We start from the raw sequence: 18,339 nt of genomic DNA on the forward strand, positions 1-18,339 counted from the left end.
GAAGCGCAGGGACAACCATAGAGTAACAGGTCCAGACACAACCCGGATGGTCCGTCTCTCTCCACGTCCGTCCACTCACAATCCTCCGGCGACTGCACCCGGCCGGAAGCGGAAGTGAGGGAAGTGGCAAGAAGAAGGGAGCGTTCGCATGCGCGGTTTGTAGTGTCTAGTACCACCCGCACTAGCAGGGTGGTAGGCAGGTGTGGCACGTGGGGTGTCCTGTACGGAGTTCGTTGACGATGTGACGACCCCGGGCGACATTGGGACAGACGTTAGAGGGCGAGGATGTCGGTCCCGCGGCTGATGCTGTCATCCTTGGCCGGCGCCGGTCGCTTTTGCGTTTTGGGGTCAGGAGCGGCGAGGTGGAAGAGCGTCCGGGCGCGGAACCGCCGCGGCTTGTCTGACCTCCACCCGCAGCTGTCGCCCAGCCAGGGTTTCAGAGACTCGCCCTCGTGGATGCCCAAGAACCGCTCAGAGCCCCGGAGTTACATAACCAATCCGAAACTCGCCACGACCTTGGTGCAGATACTGCAGAAAGAGAACAGGAACCGTCACCAGCTATTCCTGGAGTGCAATCCAGGTGAGTCCGTCGTGGACTGCGTTTTCTTGGACGTTCGTGACTAGTGCCTATTGTACTGATTGCCCACGCGGTGCTGTTTAAGACCTGGCCCCTTGAAGCAGCTTGTATGGACTGTGGTAATCATGACACCATGAAATATTTCTGCACCAATTTGCACTTTACACAACATTTGGTAATACGTGCTCTTAGCTTTTACCATCTCCTCAAAATACTTGCAAGCGCCCCCCGCCCAGAACTTTTATCTAACCTTTGTATAGGTGTCCTAGAGACCATAGCAGGATGTCAGAACATAAGATTTAAAGTTTATTTATGCACGTAATCTCTACACCCGGTGTGGGGCTCGAACTCTGAGATCAAGAGTCTCACAGTTTTCTGAGTGACCCAGCGAGTCGCTCCTGAAAAATCCTTGTTTAAAGTAGCACTTTCTGTCGTGGGTCTGTTTTGTTTAGGTTTTACAGTATCTTTCGTGGTTAGGGTATCTGGGTAGTCCATGAATAATTGGTGTGCTAAAGGCACCTTTTCTTGTTTGGTTTTCCAAGACATAGTAAAACTTGTGTTTGAGAGGCTTTTCAGGCTTTGACAGAACGGATTCAAAGTCCAGCAGCACTGCTTATCAGCTGTGTTGAGGCAAATGATGTTATCTAATCCCCAGTTTCCTTGCATGTAAATAAAAAGTGTAATACCTACTTTGGGGATGTTGTGGGAATCAAAATTAGATAATACAGGTAAAATATCTACTTTAGTAAATGATATTGAAAGAAATTGTTTCTTTTGCAAATGAACATTTTTTTCTGTTAATATACTAGGTCCTGGAATCCTGACCCAAGCATTACTTGAAAGCCAGGCCAAAGTGATTGCCCTTGAGTGTAACAGAACTTTTCTTCCACATTTGCAGGTATATTTTTAGTTTCTAAAAAAAAAGAAATTTATTGCTCAGTCAGCTATCTTTGAGTATTTAGGAAAGTAACAAGCACAATTTATTTTTTTAGACTCAGTTTTAGGGGCCATGCTGTACATACATTGTAATCCCCGGTGACTAGAGCATAGTATAGTAAGTATCAGTAAGTGATAATATCACGGTATCTATGCTCATTGAATGACTAAACGATTGGAGTCCTGAGATTTATTCTCTGTGTGTACCTCTGCTACAGACTAGATGGGTGACTGAACAAAGTGTATAACTGGTATCTCCAGGGTTCTTTCCTCATCTCTAGTAGGGTATCCCGTACCTCTGCTTTCTATGAACTTAGAATCTAATTGGAGTGTGACGATTAGATCAACGGGACTCTTGTTAACTCTGGATTTAGGGCTTCAGAGGCAAGGAAGGTGTGGTATAGTCAGATACAATTGCATGCAGTGAAAGCATTATCCAAATGGATTTTTCAGTGAATTCTGCTTCCTTGTATAGCAGATCCCTTCACAGAACAGTGAAGTGGACATTCCTTACCTCACTGTCAGCCTCCTTCCTTCTCTTTCCCCTCCCTCCTCAAGTCTCTGGATTCAGTTTAGGAACCTTATACCTCTCTGTGCTAAATTTCTGAAACCATGTGAAATGGAATGATTTAAAAGTGCAGGATGACAACAAAAAAATTATGAAAATGTACCAAATCCTTTTTTTCTTAATTTTTTAATACAACTGTGCATGTTAGATGGTTGTTACTGTACAACTGATTGCTTTGAAAAGAAATCAAGGTTTTCCAGGTTATTGAATTGATGCTGAATCTACTGGAATTCCAAAACATGAAGAGTTTAAAAGACAAGATTATTAAAAGACTGAAGATCATGAAGTGTGGGTTCGTGAGTTTGAGCCCCACATCAGGCTCTGCACTGACAGTGTGGAGCCTGCCTGGGATTCTCTTTCTCCCCCTCTCTACCCCCCACCAAATAAATAAATAATTAAATAAATAACAAGATCATGAAGTGTGATTTAGTAAACATAGCCACCTGTAATTTCAGTTTCACTTTGGGAATTGAAAGCTTTTATTTTGATCCTTTATAAAAGGCCGACTTTTGAAAGAGTGATCTGCATGTTCACAAAATAAGATGGCATTAAAATGTCTTTTTATTTACTTTCTTATCCTATAACACAATAGTTGCTTTTTTGTACGATCGAGGAAAGTGTTCATTTGAACACAATGATTGAGTGAAAGATGGAAGGTTGGGGGCTAGAAAGGTCATGACATACAGTATTTCTTACAGGAATATTAGTCATAAAGTTTCCTGAAACTACGATGTAAGAACAAAATCCGTCTCTGACTAAATCCAGTGTTTGATTAGAACTAGTTCATGTTCCAGTTCAGGCTTTTATTTTCTTTCTGACTCCTCTTTCCCCCTCTCTGCTCAACACTAACTTGAGCTCAGCCCTTAGAACCTGTTCTTTCACTCTTATTAACCATCATTATGATGGAGTGAAAAACCATTCAAATAAGGTTTTGTGTGAATTCATCTATCTGCCAGAATAAACGAGAAGGAACCATTTAAATAGAAGTTTTGTGGCCCTAAATCCCAGCTTTAAAGTGGTGCTTTTAGCAAATATTGCTTCTAGCCCCCCAGAGTTTGTTTCTAAACACTGAAAAGATTTTTCAAAGATAATGAAGGCTTAGGATTTTTATCTAACTTTAGAACCCCCTACCCTCTCATAAATTCCCAAGACTCCACATTAACAGTGTTTCGAGTGGGAACAGTTTGTTTTCCTGTCTGGATGTGCTAGAGATAGTTTTCAAATTGTAGCCTATGATAATAAATCATAATATATCCCTGCTGAAAATGGAAACTGTTGTTGCAGAAATAGCTGTACATGTTCAGCTGAAGAGATAGCTTCTGTGGTAAGCTGTATGGTATTTCAGCAGAGACAGAACAGTCTTTTCAGATCAGCCTGAATGTCAGCTCTAGCCTTCGCTGCCTTTAAGACTCTCTGGCAATTAAGTAATTTAACCTGTTTGACTTTGGTTTTTCCTTTTCTCTTACGGGAAATAGAGACAGTAATACCTACTTGTAAAGATTCTTGTTGCAATTGAAATAAGATAAACTGCTTCCTATCTTTGAATCCTAAATGCAACCAAGTTCAATTTTAAAAGGTGATTTCACTATTACTGTGGAACTAAATTATTTTGGTGTTTTGGCTGTTATTGTCATTACCATTATTGCATGGTAAGCGATAGATGCAAAAACCAACATGTACTTTCAAAGTGCGAGTGGAGCAAGGTCTTTTTTGTTTATTTTTGAGAGAGAGAGACTTTCCCCTCACAGAGCTGGGGGTGGGGAGGGGCAGAGAGAGGAGGACAAAGAATCCAAAGCAGGCTCCAGGTCCGAGCTGTCAGCACAGAGCCCAATGCAGGGCTCGAACTCACAAACAGCGAGATCATGACCTAAGCCAAAGTTGGACGCTTAACTGACTGAGCCCCCCAGGCGCCCTGGGAACAAAGTCTTAAAGTGTGTATTCTTACATTCCTATCAAACCAAAATTCATTAGATTTCTTAGTTACAAAGATTAAAATACGACGCTTGAGTAACTTGTGAGGTTACTTTATTGCTGTATACGTAGAACAATTTGTAGGACTTTCAAGATGATCTGTTTGTAAGATATCCATCCAGTGAGTGTTCTTTTTCTCTAGCTGGCCTAACACCACACTCTTCTGGTTTTCTTCCTCACGTTTTTTACTTCTCAGCTTCTTGTGAGACCTTGGGGTTAGTTACTCCATCCTCAGGCCTAGTCTCCTGTGATTCTCCCTAGGGGGTCTCCTCTGCACCCCTGGGTTTAATAACCTTCAACAAGCCAGTTCTCACCACTTTATGTCATTAGCCTGGACCATTCCACTGACCGCCCCCCCCCCCCCCCGTCAGGCCTACAACTTTCTGCCTGACGTCTCCACTTGGACCGCCTAACAGGTGTCTCAGGACTAACACGAGCAAAAGTAAATGGTTTCCACCCAGGCTGTTGCTTCTGCCATTCTCAAGGGTCCCCTTGAAAATGATCATTAGAATTTACTAGATTTAAATAATATTTAGAGGTTGTAATCAAGCACTTAAAAATAGTTAGGTTTTGGGGCGCCTGGGTGGCGCAGTCGGTTAAGCGTCCGACTTCAGCCAGGTCACGATCTCGCGGTCCGTGAGTTCGAGCCCCGCGTCAGGCTCTGGGCTGACAGCTCGGAGCCTGGAGCCTCTTTCCGATTCTGTGTCTCCTTCTCTCTCTGCCCCTCCCCCGTTCATGCTCTGTCTCTCTCTGTCCCAAAAATAAATAAAAAAACGTTGAAAAAAAAAATTAAAAAAAAAAAAAAAATAGTTAGGTTTTTTGTTTTGTAACTTTAAATTGCACATTCTTGAAACTTTGGTATATATCAACAGAATTTTCTGTGCATGAGAACCTCGTTATATATCGCACATCGTAGTGCCCTCTTTGATTTTTTTGTAACTTCAGATTAGAGAAAAAAGCATGAGGGGCCCCTGGGTGGCTCAGTCGGTTAAGCGCCCAACTCTGCTTAGGTCATGATCTCACAGTTGGTGGGTTTGAGCCCCGCGTCGGGCTCTGTGCTGACAGCTCAGAGCCTGGGGCCTGCTTCGGATTCTGTGTCTCCCTCTCTCTGCCCCTCACCGGCTCACGTGCTCTCTCTTTTTCTCTCTCTTTCTCTCTCCTTTTCTCAAAACTAAGTAAACATTAAAAAAATTTAAAAAGAAAAAAGAATGAGTAAGAATTTCTTGAAAGATTTTTGTGTTGGGGGCTTTTTCTTAGTAATATTGTGCATTCATCACTTTTCCGGCATTATTTAATTTCTCTTAATTATGTTAATTTTTAGGGTAAATTTTTTGAAGTAGATCTTTGAATTGTTACCGAGTTTGCATATCACTGAAAATCTTAAACATGTCTCTCTGTCTCTCTTTAGTCGCTGCGAACAAAGGTGACTAGAAAACTAGAAGTGGTCCACTGTGACTTCTTTAAACTGGATCCTAGAAATTCTGGAATAGTAAAACCTCCCATTATGCTTTCAGAAACACTTTTTCAGAATTTGGGAATAGAAGCACTTCCTTGGTCAGAAGGTAATTTTGTCATTCACTGTCTCAAATGCCTTATAATTTGCCACCTTTCTCTAGCAGTACACCTTGTCTGTTAAAGAGATCCGCGTACTGTCCAGATGGTATAGTTTGTGTTGACTATGGCTTTCCACTCACATGGATACACTTAGAGCCGTTCTGCAGAGGCCAAGTTCCCTATCGAGGAAAGATGCCGTACCTGAGTTGTAACTGAAATGATAGTTTGTTAACTTGGTTTGACTCCATAAAATATGATCTTTGGAAGAAATTTAAACAATTTATTCAAATATTTTTGCTTGTGTTCTTAACAGATAACCCATTAAGAGTAGTTGGAATCTTCCCAGCTAAAAACGAGAAAAAGATACTTTGGAAACTTTTGTATGACCTGTATTCTTCTACTTCTATATACAGTTATGGACGAGTACAGCTAAATATGTTTATTGCTGAGAAGGAATACGAGGTAGGTTATTAACAAGTCACTGAGTAGCTTTTGTTTTGAAAGAGTCCTGTGATTTTTGTCTGCGTAGTCTTAATCTGTGTGGCTTTAATTTGAGCTCATGACACTTGAGAGTGTTGAGATTGTTTTTAAATTTCTGTAGAGCGGTCTTTAGGTTCGATTTTTTTAAGTCTTTTTTTTTTTGTGTGGTTAAACATACAAGATACAATATTTATCATTTTAAGTTTCAAAGCGTCCAGTTCAGTGGCGTTAAGTCTGTTCACGTTGTGGTCCAGCCATTAACCACCATCTGTTTCTTCTCAGAAGTTGTTTATCATCCCATACCGAATTAAACATCAACTCCCCGCCTCCCCCTTCCCGAGTCTCTGGCAAACAGTGTTCTACTTCTATGACTGTTCACAGAATAGTCCATGAATTTGGCTATTCTAGGTCCTTCGTGTAAGTGGAATGATAGAGTAGCGTGTTTAGTGTCTGACTTCACTTAGTGTACGTAACGCCTTTGGAGTTCTTCCAAGCTGTAGCGTGTCAGAATTTCGTTTTCTTTTTAAGGCCGAGAAATACTCCATTGTATATCATATATGGACATACACGCGCACCACCTTTTGTTTATTCGTTCATCTGTCAGCGAACGTTTGGGTCGCTCCCACTTTTGGTTATCGTAAATGATGCTGCCGTGAGCTCTGGTTGCAAGTCTGACTTCCAGGGTCTGCTTGCAGTACATTTGGCTGCCTACCCAGGGGTGGCATTGCTGGATCGTGCGGCAATCCTATTTTTCAACTCTGGGGGAGCCACCCTACCGTTTTCCACAGCAGCTGCACTATTTTACGTTCCCACCGGCAGTGCACAGGAATTCCAGTTTCTCCGTTGTCTCTCAACATTTGTTTTCTGTTTATAATACCCATTGTAATGAGGTCTCATTGTGCTTTTGATTTGATTAGTGATGTTGAACATCTTTTCAGGTGCTCGTAGACCGTTTGTGTTAGGAATGTCTGCTAAGGTCCTTTGCCGTTTTGGGGTTGTTGTTGTTGTTGTTGTTGTTGTTGTTGAGCTTTAGGAGTTATTTATATATTCTCGTGATAAATCCCTGTTCAGATACATGAAATACCTGCAGGTGTTTTCTCCCCATCTGTGGGGTGTCGCTGTACACTGTTGATTGTGCACGTTGATTCCTGAAGTTTTTTATTGTGATGAAGGCCGGTTTGTCTATTTTTTTCTTCTTTCTGTCTGTGCCTTTGGTGTCATAGCTGAGGAATCACTGTCAAATCCAATGTCAGGAAGCTTTTTTCTTATGTTCTAAGAGTTTTGTAAGTTTCAGTTCTTACATTCAGGTCTTTGATCCATTTTGAGTTACTTTTTTATATGGTGTTGGGTAAGGGTCCAACTTCATTCTTGTGCATACGGGTATTCAGTTTTCCCAGCATCTTTTGTTGAAAAGACTGTGCCTTCCCCGATGAATGACCTTGATGCCCTTCTCAAAACATCATTAAACCCTACACATTAGGGTCTGTTTCTGGGCTCTCTTATTTTATTACATTAGGCTATTCAGTGTCCCTCGAGATTCCATATGAATCTCAGGACTGGTTTTTCTGTTTCTGTGAAAAAAACACCCTTGGGATTTTGATAGGGATTGCAGTGAATCCGTAGATCACTGTGGGTAACATTGATATCTTAACATTGATAAGTCTTCCCATCCGTGAACACAAGTTGTCTTTCCACTTGTGTTTAATCTCTTTCATTAGGTGTTTTGTAGTTCTCAGTGTCCAAATCCTTCACCTCCTTCGTTAAGTTGATCCCTAAGTAGTTTACTCTTCTTGGTGCTGTTGTAAATGAAGTTTTCTTAATTTCCTTTTCGGATTGTTCATCTTGAACATAGAAATATGACTGACGTTTGTGTGTTGTTTTTATATCCTGCAACTTTGCTGAATTCATGTATTCTAACAGGAATACTTAGGGTTTTTCGACTCTGTTCTCTGAAATTCAAGGGCCTTCTGAAGTTCTTGATAGTGTCTTGAGAGTAATGTTTCTTTTCTGCTCAGAATGCTTCATGTTATTAATCTTTTAATCCATTGTAGGTATTATGCTTAGTGAAATAAGTCAGTCAGAGAAGGACAGGTATCGTGTGTTTTTGCTCATACGTGGATCTTGAGAAACTTACCAGAAGACCATGGGGAAAGGGAAGGGGAAAAAATAGTTACAAACAGAGAGGGAGGGAGGGAAACCGCAAGAGACTCTTAAATACAGAGAACAAACTGGGGGTGGATGGGGGTGGTGGGGAAGAGAGGAAAGTGGGTGATGGGCATTGAGGAGGGCGCCTGTTGGGATGAGCAATGGGTGTTGTATGTAAGCCAGTTTGACAATAAATTATATTAAAAAATAATAAAAATGAGAGTAAAAAAAATCTTTTAACCCATTGTAACACAAGATGCTTACTCGTCTATAAGAGTTATGGGTCAGGATGGTGGAGCAAGACGTGAAAAGGTGGTTTACTCCCCAAGACTCGGTAGAAAAATAGTGACTGTCCATGAGAAGCGTGGGGACTCAGAACCTTGAGGCTGTACGTACATCATCTACGTGAAGGAAGAGAAACGGGAAGTGCTTCATCAGATTTCATCTTGCTATTAGGAAATGTTCTAATGCTTTTTTCTACTGTGGGCCTTTTCACATGTGGTTTGCTCTGTCTGTGTGCTGCCCTCTCATTCACTGTCAAGCGCTCAGCCTTCGAGTGTCAGCCTGGACAATTCTTGACTGAGTATTTACTAGGCTACCTGATACATAGTTCTAACACCCTTGTTCCCCATGTAATTAGATATTTTTGTTTCATTTTTTGCTTTAATGAGATTTTGCCCTGGTAGGGGCATGGCTATCAGGGATGGCTAAAGGAAATCAATCCCACATACGTTATATTTTAAGTGTACATGGTGATGTATTTCAATGTGAAAATTTAAAAAGACCTTCTCTTCCTTGAAGTGTTACAGTTAAGATTTTGCATTTAATTCTAATTTTCTTCAATTTCCAGATACTATTAAGATAATACTTTTAAGATCAAAATTTGAATTTGATTGATCATAGTCATGTATACATGCAACTTATTTTCTTTTCATTAGAAACTGGTGGCAGATCCCCAAAATAACCTGTATCAACCATTAAGTGTGCTCTGGCAAGTAGCTTGTGAGATTAAGCTTCTGCATGTGGTGAGTAAAATCCTTCTAGATTGCAACAGAACTTCATTTTTTTTTTTAAAGTTTATTTATTTACCTTTGAGAGACAGAGAGAGAGCATAAGCAGGGGAGGGTCAGAGAGAGAGGGAGATACAGAATCCGAAGCAGGCTCCGGGCTCCGAGCCATCAGCACAGAGCCCGATGCAGGGCTCGAACTCACGAACTGTGAGATCATGACCTGAGCTGAAGTCTATGCTTAACTGACTGAGCCACCCAGGTGCCCCAGAACTTCATTGTTTTTAAAGAGACTACATTTTGGACGCCTGGGTGGCTCAGTTGTTAAGCATCTGACATCAGCGCAGGTCATGTTTTCACAGCTCATGAGTTCGAGCCCCGCATCAGGTGAGCTCAAGCCCCACTTCTTTCTCTCCCTCTCTGTCTCTCTGTCTCTGCCCCTTGCTCACGTGCACCCCCTCTCTAAGAAAAGAAAAGAGGCTACATTTCTTTGACCAATAAATGGAGAAAAATTAAAAAATTAATTTTATTTTTTCCTAGCTATTGAAGATAATTATGTTTTTGTCACATATTTTTTTTTTTCTCAGATCATAAAAATAATATGGGCTTATTGTAAAAATGTGAGACCAGGAAGGAAAAGGAAGGAAGGAAAGAAGAATTTTTTAAAAGTCACCACTACCATTCTGTCACCCAGAGGTCAATATTGACATTTGTAGCATATTTGTAGCCTTTTCTTTTTCCTCAGTTTTTGTTTTTATTCTTTACATAGTGGAGATTATATTACTTTGTATCTTGTATTTCTTACTCACTAGTAATAGTTAATGGTAAGTTTTTTCTCTTGTCAGTAGACATTTTTCGTAAGTTTTTAATGGCCACTTAAAACCTCACTACAGAGTATTCCCCTTTTTAGTTTATTTCTTTCAGCAAGATCAGAGTTGTCTAATAAAAATATAGCGTGAGCCATGTATTTTAGGTTTAATAGTAGCAACATTCATTAACAGGAAAAAACAGGTGAAACTAATTTTAATGTATTTGATTTAACCTTCTTGATCAAAATACTGTCATTTCAGTGTACAATCAGTATGTTACGATTGGTTATTACATAATTTGCATTCTTTATGTTCTAGGCCTTTGAAGTTCAGTGTGTATTTCACACGTAACACATCTCCATTCAGACTAGACATGTTTCAAGTGTTCAATAGCCACATAGGACTAGTGGCTCCTCTATTCATAGCAAGGGGCCAGAGTGAAGAAAAAACTGATGACCACTATTTCTTTCATGCCATAATTTGTCCTTTGTCTTTTTTATTTTAGTAGATTAGAGTTTTTATTGGATGTATGTTTATATACATACAATATATATGGGCCCTTGTGCTTCGAGGGAGGTGTTGGTTTCATTTTTAAATTTGCCATGTGCATCTCCATGTAGTCCCTTCCCTGCTTTTGTCCAGGAACACGTTAAGCCGGTCAGTGTGCATACTCAGTTGTTAGAATGTTACCCATTCGACTTCAGCTTTTGTTCCAATTCTGTTTTTTCTTCTCCAATACGTGAGGTTCTTAGATTGGATCTCTGTTCCTTGTCTTTTGTATCTGTCATGCTCTCGTCATGTTCCTGTATTTGCAGAACTCTTTTCACACTAGCGTTCACAGCACTGACCCTGCACTTGTATATTGTGACCTTGGTACTGTAGTTCTTGGTGTCCCTGAAATCCTTTCTTACCTCAGTGATCTCTCATTCTGTTGCCTGCCTTTTTACCTGGGCCTCTTCTATCATCCAGGCTATCTGCTGCTTTCTTCATAAAGGCCTCCTGGCAAAGTTAGCTTTCTGGAGAGTCTTTTTGGTGGTTCTGCAGTGTTTGTTTTCAAAGGCCTATGTTGACTTTGGCCATTCATTAACCTCAGTGTTGATGTGATGGTCCCTAACCTGATTGTGAGTCTAATGTGGAAATCTTAGCTATTGAGATAACTTAAGGACCTATTTGCATAACTGTATTAAGGATGAGTCTTTCCAGATAAGGGAATTCCCAATATCTGGATAGACCTTTGATTTTCTTTCTCTTTATCTAAAAAAACAGAAGAGGGATATTTATGATTTAACTATCCCAGTTGTTTTTCTTAAATCCAGTTAGAATGATGACTCAGATTTGATTTGTTCTGTTGTTTAAAGGCAGTAATAATCTGGGACACTTTGCAGAAAACTCAAAGAAATGTTTTGGTTTTGTTTATCTTCCCTCAAGGAGCCTTGGTCCTCATTCAGTGTATATAACCAAGTTGGGGGACCAAAAAAGTCGAAGAATAAGGTAAGAATTAATAAATAACCTTCCTTTTTTTCCTCTAAATGGAACATTTGGTATTCTGTATTTACTTAAAAAATTTTTTAAGTAAACTTATTCATTTTTGAGAGAGAAAGAGAGAGGGAACCACTGGGGAGTGGGGCAGAGAAAGAGGGGGACAGAGGATCTGAATAGGGCTCCGTGCTGACAGCAGCAAGCCCGATGCGGGGCTTGAACCCATGAACTGTAAGATCATGACCTGAGCAGAAGTCGGACGCTAAACCAACTGACCCACCTAGTGCCTCAGTTGGTTAAGTGTCTGACTCTTGATTTCAGGTTGGGTCATGATCTCTGGTTCTTGGGATTGAGCCTTGTGTTGGGCTCTGTGCTGACAGTGCAAGCCCTGCTTGGTTGGGATTCTCTCTCTCCCTCTCTCTCTGCCCCTTCCCTGCTTGCGTGCCCTCTCTCCTGCTGTCTCTATCAATATAAATCATAAACATTTTTTTACAATTCTCATTATTTTTTAAGAGTTGTATTTGTCAGCTGATTGTACGTGGATCCTAGTTAGCATAGTAAGAGCTTAAACAGAATTTGACTTCATTTTTATCTCTCTTGAAATAGAAGGTATATCTCAGATTTGGAAAATATGGTCATTTTAGTGTCCAACTAATTTGATAAACTAAAAGTCAGAAATTTGTAATATTACTAATTATAATGATTGAATTTGTCATATGTTTGATGAATCAGTATGTCTTGTTTCTTATCTGTGGGGGTGGGGCTTGTGTTTGGTTTTTTTTCCTCTCTAAAGAACCGAAGTGGTGATGTTCTAAAGTTATCCTCCATTTACTTTATGTTAGGGGTGCTTGTAGTGAAATTGGAACAAAGTAGTTGAATTTTCAAAAATAATTTTTGAAGTCAATTCAAAAGTTTCACTTTAGGATTACATGCTAATGATGCCCTAGTCCCAGCTTATCATTATAGCACCCAGTAAGCAGTTTTTAATTTCACTGATCCCTCCCCCCGCCCACAATCAACTGTAGGCATCCACAGCTAGAAACCAAAATTGATTGAAGTTTTCTTTTTCAGGCTAATTTGTTTTCCACAAATAAATAAATATATATATTTATATATATATATATATATATATATATATATTTATATATATATTTAAAAATTGTGGGGGGAGGTGGGTGGCTCAGTTAGTTAAGTGTCAGTAAGTTAAGTTAGGTCATGATCTCACATGTGTTGGGGCTCCGAGCTGGGCATGGAATGGAGCCTCCTTAAGATTGTCTCTATCTCCTTCTGCCCCTCTGTCCTTCCCCACACAAATGCTCTTCTCTCTCTCAAATAAAATGAAAAAATAAATAAAAACATATAAAAAAGAAAGGGACACCTGAGTGGCTCAGTCGGTTAAGCATGTCCAACTCTTGATTTTGTCTCAGGTTGTGATCTCACGGTTCATAGGATTGAGCCCTGCATTGGGCTCTGCACTGACAGAGCAGAGCCTGCTTGGAATTCTCTCTCTCCTTCTCTGTCTGCCCCTCCCCTGCTCATGCTCTCTCTCTCTCTCTTTCTGTCTCTCTCAAAATAAGTTAAACTAAGACATTAAAAAATTTAAAAATATAAATGTGTATGTGTGTATATATAGATGGATAAGTAAATAAGGGATCACTATCTAACACATGAGATTTCCAAAGGACTTAAACAGATGACCTTCCTCCTTTGTGAGGGATAACTTTAGAGAAAAAAACATCTTCACCTTACATCAAGGCATGTGCAGTTTTTATTTTAACCTGACTACTGTGTACTAGAGCAGGCTGGCCAACTTTTTCTGTGAAGGGCCAATCTGCAAATGTTTTAAGCTTTGTAGACCACATAATAGTCTTCATGTTCATATTCTTTTTTTTTTTTAAACCATCCTTTACAAATGTAAAAACCATTTGTAGATTCATACTATATGAAAACCAGGCAGGCCATGGACCATAGTATATTTTTTTAACATTACAATCTGCTCAGTATAGAAAGAAGTTCAGTACATGTTGGTGTCATGTTTGGGATTTGGTTTTACCCTGCTTACAAGTTAATAACCTGTTACTCTTTAAAGGATACTACCCCAGGGCAGACTCCTGCATCAGACAAAAGAATGTATTTGCCCTCAGGTCCTATGGGGTAATGTGCCATGGCTTATTTGGATGGTGTAAATGCAGAGGTTTGCATTGCAACATAGAAACACAGGGCTGGGGGAACCCACTTCTTTTCTAGCAGACATTAAGCAAGCCGCTTCTTTGTCCTGGAGAGACATGATCTCCTCCCTCAAGCTGGCTCACTGCAAACCCCCCTGAGAAACTGCCCAAGTAAACAGTGGTTAGGGCCTTGCATTCTTGACACAGACAGCGAGAGCACATAGGAGCCCTCCAGCTCTGGAGATTGCCTCTTCTAGCAGGCAGCTTGTGTGAATAGGTTCACTATGTCTCGCTCTGGCAACATTTTGTGGCTAACACAACTTATTTCTTTCTCTCTCCAGGAATCATTAGAACAAATAAATAAACAAAACATGTGTTTTATTCAGTTGACTCCTCTTCAGAATTTATTTACAGAAAATTTAACATCTGTTAATTATGACATATTTTTTCACATGTTAAAGCAGTGTTTTATGAAGCGCCATGCCACGCTAATGGACCATTTACAGTAAGTAAGAAGAATAAAAGCAAGTATAAAGTAGTAATTTAATATAAGAATTAGATTTTCATGTTAGAAGTCCATTTTCTATATCTGTATCATGATTAACAGAGTGAGATACCATGTTTTCACTCCTACAGATCTTCCAAACCCTTCCTTGGTGCATATTTCAAGAAAAATAAAGTTCAATTTCCCACATAATCTCCTAAGCTTAATTTTTTTTCCTTTGAAAAACAACTCGGGATGCCTACCAGTTCTATCTCTGTCAGAGATATGCCCAGAATTGACCTGTGGGAAGAACTGGCTCCATGGGGCAGGTGCCTGTGTGGCTCAGTTGGTTGAGCATCCTATTCTTGGTTTTGCCTCAGGTCATGATCTCCTGTTTGTGAGTTCAGGCCCTGCATCGGGCTCTGTGCTGGCAGTGCAGAGCCTTCTTGGGATATTCTCTCTCTCTCTCTCTCTCTCTCTCTCTCTCTCCCTCTCCCCCCCCCTCTCCCCCTCTCTCCCTCTCTCCCTCTCTCCCTCTCTCCCTCTCTCCCTCTCTCCCTCTCTCCCTCTCTCCCTCCCTCTCCTGCTCATTCTTGATTACTTGCTCTATCAAAATTAATAAAAATTTAAAAAAATAATAAGAGGGGCACATGAGTGGCTCAGTCAGTCGAGCATCCGACTCTTAATTTCGGTTGAGGGCATGACCTCGTGGTTTGTGAGTTTGAGCCACACATCAGGCTCTCTGCTGTTAGCGCGGAGCCCACTTTGGATCCTCTCTGTCTTCCTCTCTGTCTGCCCTTAACCCCACTCTTGTGCGTGCTCTCTCTCTCTCTCTCTCAAAAATAAACATTTAAAAAAATAAAATAGGGGGACCTGGGTGGCTCAGTCAGTTGAGTGTCCAATTTTGGCTAAGGTCATGATCTCCCAGAGTTCATCTCCCCTCATCGGGCTCTGGGCTGGAGCCTGCTTCAGATTCTGTGTCTCCCTCTCTCTTTGCCCGTCCCCCAGTCATCTCTTCTCTCAAAAATGAATAAACATTAAAAAAGCCTTTTTCTTAATAAAAAGAACGAACTCCTTGCTGGTGACTGGGATGGAGGCAGCATCATTTCTGGTGTACCCACCATCTACCTTTCGTCATTGTCTCTCCTTAGTGGTTTTACTTCCCAACCAAAGCCCTCTAGTCCTCTTGTCCTGGACCCGACTTCATGTTTCTACCTAAAGCTTTATTAACATTCTGGCTGTTACTACCTACTTCGTATCCTTATAACTTTTACATGGGCTGATGTGTACAATTTTATAAGTTACGCGTTGCACCTTGGAATCAGCAGCCCATAGTCATTCAAAGTATTGTCAGAGAATAGGTGAGACTCTGAATGAGCTGTTGGTTGAACAATATTTGTGTAAAAACAAATGTTAAAAGTGGCATCAGACCAGTAAAAGTAACCTACCCTTTTCATCTTATCACCTTGTGGTAGTGACTATTTTGAATAAAAATATCAGGAATATAGGAAAATAAGCAATAAATATGGTAAACACGTTGCAAAATGTTAAAATCCCTTGGCAACCTCTGAATTGAAAGCATGTTTACACCTGTGACCAGAATTCTGTCCAAAATCAAAAAGTATTGGAAAAATTTTCCACCAAAATATTTTATTATAAATATTTACTTGTTATTGTCATAGGCTCAGTGATGGTTTCTTGCTAGGCTAATATATAAGGCAGTTTTCTGCTTTAAAATTTATTCGTTAGTAATTTTCACGTGAAAAGGTGAAAACTATTCCCTCTTTGAAAACTGTTGGACAGCAGTTTCTGCTCTTTGTACTTCTTGAACTATTACATGGACCTAAATGTTACGGATGTTTTTGCAAAGAGAGCTAAGAGATGAAAGAGGTAGGCAGAAGAATTTTTTTGAAGGGCAGTGTTAAACTGGATTTTTTGGTAAGAATTGATGAGAACACGTGAAGGCCAAAATCTGCTCTTTTTGTTACAGGTAAGCCATGAGACTTTAGAAATAATAGTAAAAGCTGTACATTATACGCAAGCTCTTAAGCCAAACAAGATTGATTATATATCGTAAGTTAAGCATTTTAAATTGGGCGTAGAAGCCATCTCTACCAATATTAATTGCAGTTCTAAGATGGAATTAAGCAGACTTACTTTGTATTTCTTTTGCAGGTCATTGAGTCCAGTTAATGCAGTAGCTATACTGAAGGAAATAGAGAAAGATGGAGACATGAAAATAACAGATCTGTACCCTGAAGACTTTAAACTGCTTTTTGAAACTATAGAGTCTTTCAGAGAATCTTGTAGGTGGCTCTTTGATGACTCCCTAGAAGACATAATCTTGTAGGGAACTGGATTGCCCACATACTGGCGAGAACTGCTTATTTATTTGGAAATTATGGCACGAATGGAAGAGAACTGGGTTTGTGAAGCTTGCAGTGTTTTAGCAGAAGATAACTGCTCTTGTTTGGCAGAGTGGGCAGATAATTTCTTCTGAAGTTGATACCTTTAGTATATTGGATGAAACAATGACTGCTATTTTATTCACAAAAAATAAAATGAACACCGTATTACTTGTGGATTTGATCAGATTGCATTTGTTTTGTTTTGAATTCTATCTCCTGTAGGTATACTGGTAGATGTAGGGTATTGCCAGATGAAATTTAGTTTTAAAAATCCCTTTGGCCAAGGGTGCCTGGCTGGCCTAGTCAGTAGAATGTGTGACTTGATCTCAGGATTGTGAGTTGAATCCCCACGTTGGGTGTAGAGCTTACTGAAAAAAAAAAAAAAAATCCCTTTGGCCAAATATCTTACCTTGTATTTAAAAAAAAAATTTTTTTTTTATGTTTTTATTTTATTTTTGAGAGAGAGACACACTGAGAGTGAGGGAGGGGTGGAGAGAGATGGAGAAGAATCTGAAGCAGGCTCCAGGCTCTGAGCTGTCAGCACAGGGCCTGACGTGGGGCTTGAACTCACAGACTGCAAGATCATGACCTGAGCTGAAGTCAGATGCCCAACTGACTGAGCCACCCAGGCGCCCGTATCTTACCTTGTATTAATTTAAATAGCCCACTAACACTGTTGATCTTTTGTTTCCTCTTGGAGGGCAAAAGACTGTACATTATTAAGCTTAGAAAGTAAATTAAAATGATTTAAGTGGTTTTACTTTGCAAATTGTTGAATTATATTATCAAGTGCTGTACAATGAAATTATTTCAATTTTAATATGCTTTAAACTTTTTTAGAAATTAAAATATTTTAAGTAATAAGATTTTGTGATTTTTTTTTTTTAGTCTCTATCTAATGATACATTAAATTGACCCTAAGCTTTTCATTTTAAACTGTTATGTACAATGTGCTTTCAGTGAGTAATTCACTCTGCTATTCAAAAGTCGCTTGAATTTTTGTTCTATCAAGAAAGTTCATTTGAAGTTAGACCTTTACATGAAACTAAATGAAATTAAGAATATTTTCTTAGATCTTTGATTGAAGAAGCCACTAGGTTTTAATGGAGACATCAAATCTCAGATCTGTTTGCTATTATGATACTTCTTAATATGATACTTCTTAATACCTGAGTTACTAAGTAACTATTTGCAAGGCATGTTCTTAATAACATTCAGCCAAACCAGTTCTTCCCTGCTATTGTCCTTGGTCTACAATTCAATCTGGCTGGAAACTGAATCCTCTTTTTCCTCTTGTAATTCCTATCCTGCCACTGTATAATCTGCCAAACTGTCATACCATTCAGTCTTCCACTGCTAGACCTTCAGCCTAAATTCCTCCTGAAGCTTCGTAACTAAACTCTAATATTCAGATACCAGGGGCGCCTGGGTGGCTGTCAGTTGGATGTCCGACTTCAGCTCATTCAGCTCAGGTCATGATCTTGTGGTTTGTGGGTTTGAGCCCTGCGTCAGGCTTTGCACTGACAGCGTGGAGCCTGCTTCAGATTTTCTTTCTTCCCCTCTCTCTGCCCCTTCCCCGCTCACACTCGCTTGCTCTCTCAAAAACAAACATTAAAAATAATAATAGGGGCGCCTGGGTGGCTCATTCAGTTAAATGTCTGACTTCAGCTCAAGTCATGATCTCGAGGTTTGTGAGTTCTAGCCCTGCGTCAGGCTCTGTGCTGACAGCTCGGAGACTGGAGCCTGTTTTGGA

The 18,339-nt window shown here is 40.0% G+C and overlaps 1 protein-coding gene across 1 annotated transcript; it reads left to right on the top strand.

Annotated features, from left to right (window-relative positions):
- The first annotated feature begins 137 nt into the window (after window positions 1-137).
- On the top strand, window positions 138-16,754 carry TFB2M (transcription factor B2, mitochondrial). The gene is made up of 8 exons (XM_060643333.3): window positions 138-580; window positions 1,387-1,475; window positions 5,461-5,614; window positions 5,920-6,068; window positions 9,170-9,256; window positions 11,476-11,538; window positions 14,036-14,199; window positions 16,354-16,754. Exons 1-8 carry the CDS (start codon window positions 286-288, stop codon window positions 16,526-16,528), a joined length of 1,176 nt encoding a protein of 391 aa, XP_060499316.1. The 5' UTR covers window positions 138-285; the 3' UTR covers window positions 16,529-16,754.
- The last annotated feature ends 1,585 nt before the right edge of the window (window positions 16,755-18,339 follow it).

This window comes from Panthera onca, chromosome F1 (genome assembly GCF_046562875.1).
Source record: "Panthera onca isolate mPanOnc1 chromosome F1, mPanOnc1 haplotype 2, whole genome shotgun sequence".
Lineage (NCBI taxonomy): Eukaryota > Metazoa > Chordata > Mammalia > Carnivora > Felidae > Panthera > Panthera onca.